At 45.6% G+C, this 13,524-nt stretch overlaps 1 protein-coding gene across 1 annotated transcript in view; it reads left to right on the forward strand.

Annotated features, from left to right (window-relative positions):
- The first annotated feature begins 623 nt into the window (after nt 1–623).
- The window catches only part of LOC111155809 (Purkinje cell protein 4), a 53,791-nt gene continuing 40,890 nt past the window's right edge, over nt 624–13,524 (forward strand). The window contains exon 1 of the mRNA XM_022516217.1: nt 624–742. Within this exon, the coding sequence (XP_022371925.1) occupies nt 734–742 (9 nt within the window). The 5' untranslated portion in view covers nt 624–733. The remainder of the gene's footprint in view (nt 743–13,524) is intronic.

Below are 13,524 nucleotides of genomic sequence, written 5' to 3' on the forward strand. Positions count from 1 at the left end.
CTGCAGCAGTGACACCATTAGCAGGGCCCAGGGTCCCGACTACGTCCTCTTGCCATCGCTGGCGAGCTTGTGACAACACAGATAGGGCTGGGGACCCTCTCTCTCATTGCCGCGTGACTCTCCAAGTCCACGTTCCAGAGCTGACATGCCCTCCCACCAAGGGAAGAAATCCCCAGGTAAAGCAGCCCCGCAGATTTGGGTGCGGGGTGGGGGGCAGCGGAAAACATTCCCTCCAAAGGCTGAGGTTTGTGCCCAGAAGAACAGGGGAGGTTGCAGCTCTTGGAGGAGAGCATGGGCTGCTGTTTCCAGAATTGGCCTTTGAAAAACAAACCTTCTTTCCACTGATATTGAAAACGTATTTTCCATGCGTCTAAGTCCTAGACTCTTGAGTTAATAGACAATGGCAAACCCGTGATGATCTTTGTACCTCTGACTCTGACCTTTAAAAAAAAAAAAAAAGAAATGAAGCGGTTCCTTCCTTCCCCGGCCGAATTTGGAGCAGAAAGCTCGCTGGCTTTCCGCTGCATTCCACTAGGGGGCCCCTCCTGCTCTCAGATGTCCGCGAGGCGTGCAGGCAGGTGAAGGAAGCTCATTGGCTTACGGGAGGCATGATGCCACCGGGCAGCCCTTTTTAAGAGAAATCCAGGACCGGCGGAATAGCGACCCCTGAGCAGCGTCCTGGGTGCTGAGCACGGTGCCGAGCGCAGGGATCCCGGAGCTGTGTTAGAGCAACATGAGTGAGGTGAGCGGCCCTGTAAGCTGCAGAGGGAGACTTGGGGGTGAGAGGGGACGGGGGCCACAGTTGGTCTCGGAAAATGTGAAGGGTTTCCCAGTGGCGGCGGAGCACAGATCAGCCCTGAAACTATTTGCTTTGAGGGCTGACCCTATTGACATCTTGGTTGGTATGGCAGGTACAGACCCTGGTTAAGTTTGCAACTTTTTAAAAAAAATCTTAGAAGCAGAAAGGGATTCATCGTGCTTCTGATTTGATGTGATTTTGGAAAGTGCTTTGGGTGTAAGACCTCCCGAGAGAAAGCTGATGCTAGTCTTGACGTCTCGGGAGGTTTGGGTGGCTTCCCGCTTGTCCTCACGTGTTTGCCTGGGGATACCTTGCGGAATGTTGGCAGGAAGGCCATCCGGTGACGGTCAGGCTTGGGAGAGAAGCAGGGGAAGGATTTCACGGCACGGCCGTGGGGAAGCACAAACTCTCTGTGCAGTCGACCAGAGCACCGGTAACAGAGGCAGCTCGCCCGGACCGTGACAAACCTGCCTCTGGGGACGGGGCTGGAAGACAGGACAGATGTGGACGGAAGACCAGCTACCATGTTCCTTTGCAAGTCCCTTCTCTGAATATTTTCTAAAGAGGAGATTTTGTTGGGGGCAAACTGAGAGCTCATTTTATTTTAAAAAGAGCCTGTTCTCTTTCTTTCTTTTAAATGAAGCGGGTTTGGGGGTCTACCACCCCCTCACTCAGCTCAGTAACCCAGACAAGTCCATTTTCATGTCCTTTGGGTCGGCACTTCAATAATGACTTTTAAAGACCTTTTGTATTCTCTATCTTTTTTTTTTTTTTTTTTGACAGATGGGTGATCCTTTTTTTGGAAGTCTAGAGTAAAATTAACTTCAAAAATAAGTGTGCCTTCACTACATCTCTCTCTCTCTCTCTGATGGGTGACTTTTGACATAAACATGACAGGAAGAAGTGCGGGAAGCATATATGGTGTAGGAATGAGGGTTGGGACAGAGTGAGGATGAGGGAGTGTGAGAGGACAGGGGGAGGCTGGGAGCCTCCCCCCGTGGATATGGCTGGGAGCTCCAGAAATGCCAGTGCACCTCACTTTTGCCTGTTCTCAGCCCCCAGCTCTGGGTCTAGTGCTTCCCTCGTGTTACTCCATTTGCCTCCCCAAATTGTGTGAGGAAGGTACTAGTATTATTCGCAGTTGACAGATGGGGACACTGAGGCACAGAGAAATTCAAGGTCAGCTGGTTCCCGGTCGGAGGCGAGTGAGGGGCAGGACTCAGGCTGCGTGGCTGGTGGCCGGCCACCGGGTGGATCTCAGGGTCCAGAAAGCATATGGAGCTCTCTGAGCCCTGGGTGCCACTGAAGGAGGGGGAGGAAGAGGAGCTGGGGCCTGAAGCAGAGACAGGGCGAGGTGGACCTGGCCTCTGGGTCCCGCAGATTTCTGCTGGACTCCATGAGATTTCTAAGGCTTCTACCCTGTGTCAGCTCACCCTGCTCCCAGCGAGAAGTGATGGCTGGGGAGAGCTGGTCTGTAGGTATACAAATTAACAGTTTCACGGAGGAGTCAGAAAACAGTAGTGCACTGGGGGCCCTTCTTCCATAGTTGGCTGCTCTGGGTTCTTCTGGAGCGGTGGTGCTCCTGCTGGCTCCCCTCGGGCTCTCACTGCATCTTTAGCCGGGGCTGGTGGCTGGCATCACACACATGAGCTTTCCAGAATGCCTCAGCTCAGCGGGGTTCACTTAACTGTGGGTCCCCAGGGAGAAAGCAAGCATCCCAGAGCTCAGCCCATGATTAGGGTCACAACCTCGTTCTGCTGAATGCAAAATTAGGGCAGCTCTGCAGTCATGCCCTGCCCCCCCGCCCCCCCTTTCCATTCCCTCAGACACGTTAGCAGGCCACTGCAAAAGCTTCCTTGAATGTTGATAAAATACTGCAGGAGGCACATCTGACGCCTTGACCTCCCTTTGCTCCCACCACACCCCTTCCAGGTCCTTCCTCCAACTCTCTCCCCTCCTGTCCCTCCTGCCCCAGCCCCCCGCACCCTGCCCTTGTCACATGCAGCCCTAGTCCTCTGGCCACCAGCTGGGTGACCAGCTCTCTGGCTGGTCCCCAAGTTTCTGGGTGCGTGTCCCTCAGAGAGTGGGAATTTGTCCTTTCACTAAAACTTAAATCTGCTTAAAACATTTAATAAAGTCGAACAGAAGCTCCTTTCTGGATAGAGCACTGAACCTCTCTCCACCCCAAAGCTTTTCCTTAGTTGGTTGAATTACATGTGGCTTCTTGTTTTAATAGCTCTCAGGCAGGGATGGATTTCAGATGATCGTTTACTTGCTGTGTAGCTAATTACTGCAGAGGGCCAAAGCAATGGATTTTGTCAGACTTTCCTCTAACTTTGGAATTTGTTTGAGTCTGTTGGGCGAATAGCACCTGCTCCAGCTGACAGGGTTTGGGGTCCGCGGCAGAAAACCCGGAGCTCACATCTTCTCCCTTGAACCGTGCTGGAGCTGGGCTGCGAGGAGAGGCCCCCAAAGGGCCAAAGGGCCAAGTGGTCCCTGGGTGGGCCCTACTGCTCCAGCTCTTCTAGCTTTTAGGGGGAAGGCGGTGAGGGGTGGGGACTTGGGGACTGAGCTGGCTTTCCACGGAGTGACTCGAAGACACAGTGTCATCTCTATCTCCCGTGACAAGTCTTCTTGGGGAGAATGGTGATTGAAAAGAGCAGCTCCGGTATAGCGAGGAAAGTCAAGTCCACATTTAGGGCACTGAGAGACTGGAGGTGGTTTGTGGGGGTGTCCAACTTACATTTCAGGATTAAAGTATGTCAGATGGGCGTGGAGATAATTTAGTAGGAATCACAATGCAGGTTAAGGTGTATTAGTTGGGTCAGGAATCCTCACCACTAAGGCAGAACTTTACAAAGTCTTTCTCTTCTCTCTCCAACTGGACCACCACACAGGTGAAGAAAAAGACTCCCCTTGTCGAACCACCAAATACGAGTCCCATGAACAAGGACAGTCTGTCCTATTTTCTCATGCAGGTGTGAGTTTTTAAGTTGCTCTTCAAAAGAACTTATTTAGGAGAGCCAGGAGCAAAATTTTAATGCAATAAAGGCATGCATTTGGAGAATCAATTTTAAAAACGACAACCACCATCACCCTATTCGAGAGAGGGTGGGGCAGCTCCTATTGAATAATGCCTCGGGTGACAGCTCTTAATTAGACCTGAGACCCCTTAAAGAAAGTGTCGTCCTGTCACTGCTCTTTTCTTGCACAGGCTTGGATGGGAGGTTGCAACTCTGTGTCAGGGTTATGAGCCTTTCTTCCATCCAGACACTGCCCACAAAAGGACTGTGCCCATCAGAGGCATGGTGGGAACACACTGAGGACATTCAAGGGCAAATGTTTAGACCCACACGCTTGTCCTTAACACAGCATCAGAAGCTACTGGCTACGCATTAAATCTCTAAAGAAGGAAGGGAACAGTGAACCACATTGTCTGGAGAGAGATTTGCAAGGGGAGGGTAAGCTCACTTAAGTCTTGGGTGGGGGCACAGGAAGGACAGGATTCTTTTTTTTTTTTTTTCCCCAAAAGTAACCATTGGTTAAAAAATATCATATGACCCTTTTTTTGGACTTACCTAGTCAGTCATCGAAGAAGCCCATTGCTAAGACAAACTGTAGGAAACCGAACTGAAATGAGAATTATCATAGTCTGTGATTTAATATGACTTCATAGTGAACTCTAGCAAATGCTAATGGGCAGGTGACCCGGTTTGCAGAGAACCGTGTGGTTTAGACCAGTTAAACGCAGATTCTGAGGGTAACTGCATAAGATGGATTTTACAACTGGCTGCAAAGGCCTAGCAACAGAAGGCCGAAGGACAATTCAATTTCTTCTGTAATTTTAACCTCATTTGGGGGGTAGACCAGCCGCAGGTATGTAGGAAGGTCTAGAGGATCCACGTTCTGCTGGATCATACCAGTTAGGCACTCTCTCTACTCTGACTGGGGATGTTAGGTCCAGAAAGACACCAGTTCCAACTTGGGTTCTCAGTTCAACTTTTCTGGAGTGGAAAGAAATCACAGTTCAGCTGGGGAATGTAATTGCTGGGCTGACGGTTGTAATGGATTGCCATACAATTTGTTTCCCTGATCCTACATTTCATTAACGAATGGTGTGTGATTAAGAAGTCTCCCTGTTTTCCTCTTTTGAATTCTAAGAATGACAGAACGCAAGATGTACTTTTTTTTTTCAGAAGGAAAAATTGAAAAAAATGACTCACACTTGATTTTATTAAAGGTTTAGTTGAATAGTGTGATCAAGATGAGAAGGAAATACTTTTTTTTTTTTTTTTGGTCAGGGAAAGTGCCTTGAATTTATGGTGAATATATTTTCGGCATTATTTTAAAAATTATAATTTTTGCCTCAGTGTTTCATGAGAGGTGTTGTCACAGGGGGAAGGCTTTCACAGTTGGTGAAACTGTGGTCCTTCCATCCTCAGCCCCGTCCTTCTGGGCTCACGGTACTATCTGAACAGCTGAATAATATCACGAGCTCAAGTCTGGAGCTTTTCATTAATTTAGAAAGGCTTTCTAGAAGGGGCTTCTTGCCGGAGGGTGGTGGGAAAGAAGGACTTTAGAGGATACATACACACAGATCTATGTTATGTTTGCCTGATGGTTTTATAAAACACAGCATTCAAGCTTACGCTGTTATTGTTTTCATCTGTTTGTGTTGCTATAAGAAAGTCCCACAATTGAATGCCTTATAAACCATAGACAATTACTGCTCACAGTTCCAAAGGCTGGAAATCTGAGATCAGGGAGCTGGCTTGGTGAGAACCCTCTTCTTGGTTCATAGACAACCATCTCCTTTCTGTGTCCTCATATGTTGGAAGAAGGGACAGGGAGAGCCTGGGGTCTATTTTTTTTTTTTTAAGAGATTTTTAAAAATTTATATATTTGACACAGAGAAAGACAGCAAGAGAGGGAACACAAGCAGGGTGAGTGGGAGAGGGAGAAGCTGACTCCCCGCTGAGCAGGGAGCCCGATGTGGGGCTCAATCTCAGGGTCCTGGGATCATGACCGGAGCTGAAAGGAGACGCTTAACAACTGAGCCACCCAGGCACCCCAAGTCTGGGGTCTTTTCTGTGAGAGCCTGAGTCTCATTTGTGGTAGCTCCCCACTCATGACCTAGTCACCTCCCAAAGGCCCCACCTCCTAATGCCTTCAGCTTGGGGATTAGGATTTCAGCGCATGAATTTTGAAGAAACACAAACATCCAGACCATAGAAAGTACTATGGGTTGCATTTTCTTTATTGGAATAGGTCATATTGGCCTATGGCTGTGACCTTCCTTAGGACAGGAATGAATTTACATTGTCCACAAGACCTGGCTCGTTGTCTGGCACTTGGCAATAGTCCTTTATGGGACGAATAAGGGGATTTTGTGGACTTATCAGTTAATGGGACCAACAGACCCAACACCCTCTTTTCTAAATGTTGAGATTTGTAGTCCAGAAGGGTTTGGAAAATAAAAGTTCTCTTTTTTTTTGTTTTTGTTTTTGTTTTTGTTTTTTACTCCTGGTTTGAAACCTGGGTTTTGTCATTTAAATCTTTTAAGTTGGAAATGGATACATTGTTATATATGCAAAATAAATGCTTTGACAGCAGGCAAAAAATGAGAAAATCTGGGGAGAATCTGGACAGAAAGAACCCTTGACATTTGGAAAAATGTCAAGGAAAACAGGGGAGCTGAGGGAGGGACAGATAATTCTAATATTCTGTAGTCCGGGGTTGTCTCCACTGGGACCATTTCACTTTAGATAAGCTCTATGAAATTCAAACAAAAGGAGGTGTAGGCAGAGCGGCAGAGCCGTGAATGCCCTACAAAACAGTTTGCTGGATTGAAATAGAAAACCAATTTGATTGTGCTTCAGGGGGGATCAGAGAGAGCCTGAGCAGATCTTTAGTGAGATAACTCCTCGCGTGGAGTCACGGTCGACCACACTGCAAATCCTGGTATGTTGTTGAAGGCAAAGTATATCCCGCATACAGAAAGCAAATTGCATATTCAAATATTTTAATTCATATTTAAAAATTAACTGTTGATGTTTATATTAATTAACCAAATGTTTAAATTGATAGTTGCATATACAAGTGTTTTAAGTTAGTTTATATCTGACATAGAAATATATGACAATTCATATGCAAAAAAGAGATGCATTTCCCTGTGTTCTCTGGGGAAACCAGACACTGAATAGGGTGACTTTGCCCCTGTGTGGTCCAACAGCCTCTGTCTCTACATTCCTATCATTCCTGGGTATTGACCGTTTACCATGCTTCATCCCATCTTTGGAACGAAGTGAGGTACAAGTAACGAGGAGAGAAATATTTTCCATTCGATTTGGTACAGGTGCCTTTCGAGCGTGGATATGAGGATATTCTACAGATCATTGTTTTGCGCCATAAACCAAGTGAGTTTGCCACACCTGCCGCTGGTCCAGACCTATAAATCCAACATCCATTTCTGGGCTGTTTCACACGAACAATTCAGTGTAAGTTACACATTCCAGGCATCAGTCTGCTTGAATATTGTTTGTGCCTTGCAAATAGCCCGAAATTTATGCTTCAGAATCTCACCGAATGACTTCACATTCCATTTCTGAAAGGGAAACGCTTGGCCGTATTTATACCATTGCTGGCAGAAAAATCAATCACCCTCTAAATGACATTATTTTGTATTTTACTCTTAAGCTGCCACCTTATAAATAAAAAGAAGACAAATTAGCACCATAAAGCAGGAGGGTAATCATCCACAAATTGAAAACTCCCCTGCAGAACGTTGAGGGGAGAAGCGGCTAAAAAGTATGAATCGGTAGAAGTATTGGAATGAAGCAATTTTTGTATCATGATGTAACTAAACTAGAGAACAGGAAAACCCTTTTTCCTGGAAGGTTTCTGCCCCCAGTTTGAGGGCAGTCATGGGCTTTGCCAAGACTGAAATATTTCACGTCATCTGCACTTTGATCCTTTACCCAATGGTATGGAATGCCTTTTGAATGTTAGTTTTTAAATATTTGGTTATGACTCTTTGGAAGCTATTTGACAGCTGAGGTTGTATCTGGATTGGCTGGAGATTGCACTTTTCCTGCTATCACAGTCCCAACTGCGGAGTAGCAGCGCAGCAAAGAAATGGTCGTCTGTCCTCATAACACACGACTGGCTTGGCCAAGGTTCTAACAAAGTGATCGGTTAGCTTGATCTTTTTTTTTTTTTTTTAAAGATTTTATTTATTTACTTGACAGAGATCACAAGCAGGCAGAGAGGCAGGTAGAGGGAGAGCGGGAAGTAGGCTCCCTGCTGAGCAGAGAGCCTGCCGCAGGGCTCCATCCCAGGACCCTGAGATCATGACCTGAGCCAAAGGCAGAGGCTTAACTCACTGAGCCACCCAGGTGCCCCTGGTTATTTTGATTTTATATAATACCTGAAAAGAGGACCCCAGAAGTTGACAAGACTCATCAACAATTGTCTTGCCCAAACAAGACAAGTAAAAATAGAACAAGAAAATATGTTCTCTCTTTCTCCCCAAGAATTTTTTTCTTTAGCCAGTATTCTTTTATGTCTATCAGGGGCTAAGTGCCACTATTTAAAAATTAAATAAGATATTATACCTGGGGTACCTGGGTGGCTCAGTTGGTTAAGCCTCTGCCTTCGGCTCAGGTCATGATCTTGGAGTCCCAGGATCGAGCCCACATCGGGCTCTCTGCTCAACAGGGAGTCTTCTTTCCCTCTGTCCTTCAGCCTGCTCATGCTTTCTCCCTCCATCTCCCTCACTCTCAAATAAATAAATAAATTCTTCTTTAAAAAAGATATTATGCCTGTTTTTATTTTATTTTAATTTAATTTTATTTTATATTTCCTTTAAAAAAATTTTTTAATCATTTTTTTTAAATTTATTTTCAGCATAACAGTATTCATTGTTTTTGTACCACACCCAGTGCTCCATGCAATCTGTGCCCTCTCCAATACCCACCACCTGGTTCCCCCAACCTCCCACCCCCCACCTCTTCAAACCCTTCAGATTGTTTTTCAGAGTCCATAGTCTCTCATTGTTCACCTCCCCTTCCAATTTCCCCCAACTCCCTTCTCCTAACTCCCCATGTCCTCCATGCTATTTGTTATGCTCCACAAATAAGTGAAACCATATGATAATTGACTCTCTCTGCTTGACTTATTTCACTCAGCATAATCTCTTCCAGTCCCGTCCATGTTGCTACAAAAGTTGGGTATTCATCCTTTCTGATGGAGGCATCATACTCCATAGTGTATATGGACCACATCTTCCTTATCCATTCATCCGTTGGAGGGCATCTTGGTTCTTTCCACAGTTTGGTGACCGTGGCCATTGCTGCTATAAACCTTGGGGTACATATGGCCCTTCTTTTCACTACATCTGTATCTTTGGGGTAAATACCCAGTAGTGCAATTGCAGGGTCATAGGGGAGTTCTATTTTTAATTTCTTGAGGAATCTCCACACTGTTCTCCTTTTAAAATTTTTAAGTAATCTGTACACCCAAATGGGGCGTGAACTCGCAACCCTGAGATCAAGAGTCGCACGCTCCACTGACCAAGCTAGCCAGGTGCAACCCCCATACCTGTTTTTAAATGGAAGATTCTGACACATATAATTTCCTTATTAAGTAACATCCCTCTTTTGTCAGGGATTATGAGAAAAATATCACTTTTCTTTTCCTGGGCTTACCAAAATGGCAAAGCGCACCTGGGCTTTTCTTTTTCACATTTTCCGATGCTTGTTTGATACGCAGAGAAATCGCCGATGCCGTGAATTGGTCAAGCAGTCTTGGTAATGGAACTTCTTCCAGTCTGACGGCTGTGGGTCAGGAGCTCGCGTTGGTGCTCATGAAGATGTTCTAGCAGTAGCGCCAAGGTTAGGTCATACTCCCACTGCTTCCTTGTTTTTGCTGATGGTGTTTGTATTCTTTTCAATCTGTGCAATTTTATGCATAGTTTTTTTTAATTGGGGTAAAAAGCCTACCATAAAATTTGCCATCTTACCCATTTTTAAGTGTATAACTCGGTAGTGTAACGTGTATTTACTTTATTATGAAATAGACCTCCAGAACTGGTTCCTCCTGCAAAACCGAAATTCTACGCCGTTAGACAACAAGTCCCCTCCCCGCAACCCCCTTCCTCTGGCGATCACTCTTCTACTTTCTTTCTCTATGGATCTGATTACTCCAGGGACCTCATATACATGGGCTCAGTATTTGTCCTTTTGTGCCTGGTTGATGACACTCAGCATGATGTCCTCAAGGTTCTTCCATGTCATGGCATGCAAGACTTTCTAAAAGTCACTTTCCTACTTAGGGGGGAGATTAGTTTCGTTAAAGGTAGATTACGTAATTGATAAATCCTCCTCCCGGAGCTCAAGGAACTGCAGTGCAGCACATGGTGATATTCTGAGAGCAAGTCAAGAGTCGTGGGACTCCCATTCTTTCCTACTCACCAAGTGACAATGTCCCTATCAATCCTGAAAGTAGCTATTGATAAAACCTTATTTTGTTCTTATTGATTTTTAAGCCTAGAAAGATATACATAGAAATTTTAAAGTTTCCTTCACCATGACTGGTTGTGAGAGTTAAGAACCTTACGGTTCCAGAGACGCCATTCCTGCCATAGTCTGTATCAGTGCTGCCCCCTGGGATTGTGCTGTGTACAACCTGTGCAGCTGAACATGGTGGTCCTGCCCTTTCCTGGGGCGTAGTCGCCCTGCTTAAAGACCACTGACCTAGAGAAAAGCGGTCATTTCTATGGTCCTACTTAGAATTCACAGAATTGAAGGAGACCACAGTTGTCATTTTATTCAAAGTAGTCATTTTAAAATAGGGAGCTGAGTGCCCGAAGGCAAATTTTGTTAAAAAATCACAGAGATTCTTGAGGAAAAGCCAGTGTGGGTTTCACTTACACATTTCCTTTCCTATTAGATTTCTCATTTTCTGTCACATCCTGGATACAACCCAATTTCTTTTACACCTGCCCCAATTCCATTTAGGATTTAGTCATGAAATCTATGAAAAACAGTATTGTCCTGGATTTTTTTTTTATTAGCCTTGAGTAAAAAAAGAGCAGCTACAGAAATCTTGCTGAAGTCATTCTTTCTGCCCCCAGGTCTTCCACTTTATTTCTAGAGGTTCAAGTGTGCACTCTGAACCTCAACTCTTGTCCCAATAACATAAGGAGTGGTCAGTGAGCGTTGGTGCATGGCTACCATGAAGTTCCTCATTGAGACTGAGGCTGACCGTCTTCTGACTTGCCTGCCAATTTCCTTGACTTTGTCTTTACATCAATCACTTTCATTTCTTGCCTTGCCCCCATCTCTGTTTGAGTAAGAAAGAGCATCTGAACCCCTCAAATAGAACTCTTAAAAAAACCTTTGCTCAGAGAATGGCAGCCCTTTGGTCAAAACCATTGGGTGTGTCGTCACATATTTTCTCAGCCACGTTTCCTCCTGCCTTCTAGAGTAAGAACCTTTAAAACAGAAACTATGTCTTCTACACTTTTCCTCTCTCTGGTACATGCCCTTCAACCCACGTGGATGGGGAATCCATACGTGTTGCATGCTGTGCTGGGTGAACGAAGACGACATGGCCCGTACCTCTCACCGAGCTTAGAGGTTAGCCAGGGAGACAGAATCCTGTGAAATTAACCCGACTTCACGTGTGGTCACTGTATAAACTAGTGGAAACACTGACTAGTGCCATTGTTGCAGGAAGGAGAGGAAGAAAGGGTTCAGGGGACCTTCCCCATAGAGTCAATGCTTCCAGAAGTAGGGTCTCAGTATGTATTGACTGAGGAATAACCACCATGGCTAATGGTTATTCTGAAAATTCATGAATTTTAGAACCACATGACAATTTAGCAATCTTCAAGTCCGAGGAACAGATACATATCCATTATGATACTATAGTTGATTTCTACCTCTTGCCTGATGATACAAATTGCTTTAAATGTGTCATTTTCCCAACCTTATCAATGGATATTTGGGTTCTATTAAATTATCATGTCTTCCTTTAAAAGTGTTCAGTGAGTCATCTCTTTAGGATATTGGAAGCAGATTACACGTGTATCGTCAAGAAGACTTTTGGAATTGTGCAAATTGTGCCTATTGTTGCATTTTAAAAGTTCCACGTTCTGCTTGTGAGAAATGCCTAAGTGAATTCAGATATGCCTGTAGCCCTCCTTCTGTACGAGTATTAACGTTTGTCCGGGGCAAGATATCACAGCTCACATTGTATCTCAGAGCCCCTGGTGGCTTCCTCACCATTCTGAGTGGCTTCTTCTCTTTGGAGTTGATTCAAGGCATGGGCTCATCCTGATATTTATAACTCTGTTCTCACATATGCATAAGTCCTGTCAAAATACAGAGATAATACGATGCCACAAGGCAAATATTATTTCTGGCAATGTTCTATACCTCAGAAATGTGTGCTATTTCACCTATTCGGGAAGATAATTTCTTAAAATAGATGTAGCAATTTGTCAAATCCCTCCACCAAATACCTCATGCGAGTTTACTGTTGTCTTTTCATCTGGATTTAATCCGTTCCATCTTTAAGGAGGACTCATCCTGGGGCGCTATTTAGTGAATTTCCACGCCACCCTTTTTTTGCTGCGTTCTTGCTGAGAGCCAGATTAGGCTGAAATTCATGTGAGAGCTCCCTGACCATGGAATTTGGGATGAGGATTTTGAATTCTTACACGACAGACGCATAAAGGCAGCATCCTGTTGTAACTTCAGTGCTGTAAGCAGTCCCCTGGGGGGACACCCGACTCTCTCTCCCGCGTCCCTTGCATATTTCCACAAGGAGGAAAGACAGGGACTGAGTCAGGCAGATCTCCACCAGCAATGAGGCAATTTCAAGACGAGCAGCAGCTGTGTGATTGTTTGCTCCTGCCCACTTCCTCATGAGATGCCTTTTGAGGTGATGGTGGCCCAGACAGAGCTGGACGGTCCCGGGGAAGTCCATGTTTGGACGGTAGGGCAGGACAGTGGCACGTGTGTGGGGCCCCAGGGAAAAACAGACATGTGGGGGCTCCAAGGAAAACATTATTAAGAATTTCAAGACCAGGATGCCTGGGTGGCTCAGTTGGTTAAGCGTCTGCCTTCGGCGCATGTCATGATCCCAGGGTCCTTGGATTGAGTCCCACATCCGGCTCTCTGCTCAATGGAGAGCCTGCTTCTCTCTCTGACCCTCCCCCCAACTCGTGTGTTTGCTCGCTCTTTCTCTCTCTCTGACAAAACAAAACAAAACAAAACAACAACAACAAAAAACCCAACAAAAAACCAAAACCAAAACCAAAAACAACCTTTCTTCCAAAATATTAAAAAAACAATAAACAAAAAGAACTTCAAAACCATGATGACAGAGCATTAAGCCAAGCTTGGGGCTTTTACGAGCCAGAAGCCCTATGTGACTGCACAGGTCACATGGCCAGGAGGCTGGCTGTGGGTGAAGCTGGGGGCTTCCTGATTGCTTTTTAGTGGAGAGCGAGAGAGAAGGAGAGGGAGAGAGTGTGTGCTCTGATGAAGCATTCCTATCCCTTGGCAATGTCAGGGGACTTTTATGTATTCTTCCTTCACGCAGAGGATGTTTTCAGAATGGCCCATGCCTGCCCACGGGAGCAGGTGGCTGGAGGGTCTTCCTGCTGAGTCAGAGGGAGCATCGAGGCTGGTTCTGAGCAAGCCCACCTAGCAGCATGC

Source organism: Enhydra lutris, unplaced genomic scaffold, assembly GCF_002288905.1.
Source record: "Enhydra lutris kenyoni isolate GAN:26980312 unplaced genomic scaffold, ASM228890v2 scaffoldscaffold43, whole genome shotgun sequence".
Classification (NCBI taxonomy): domain Eukaryota; kingdom Metazoa; phylum Chordata; class Mammalia; order Carnivora; family Mustelidae; genus Enhydra; species Enhydra lutris.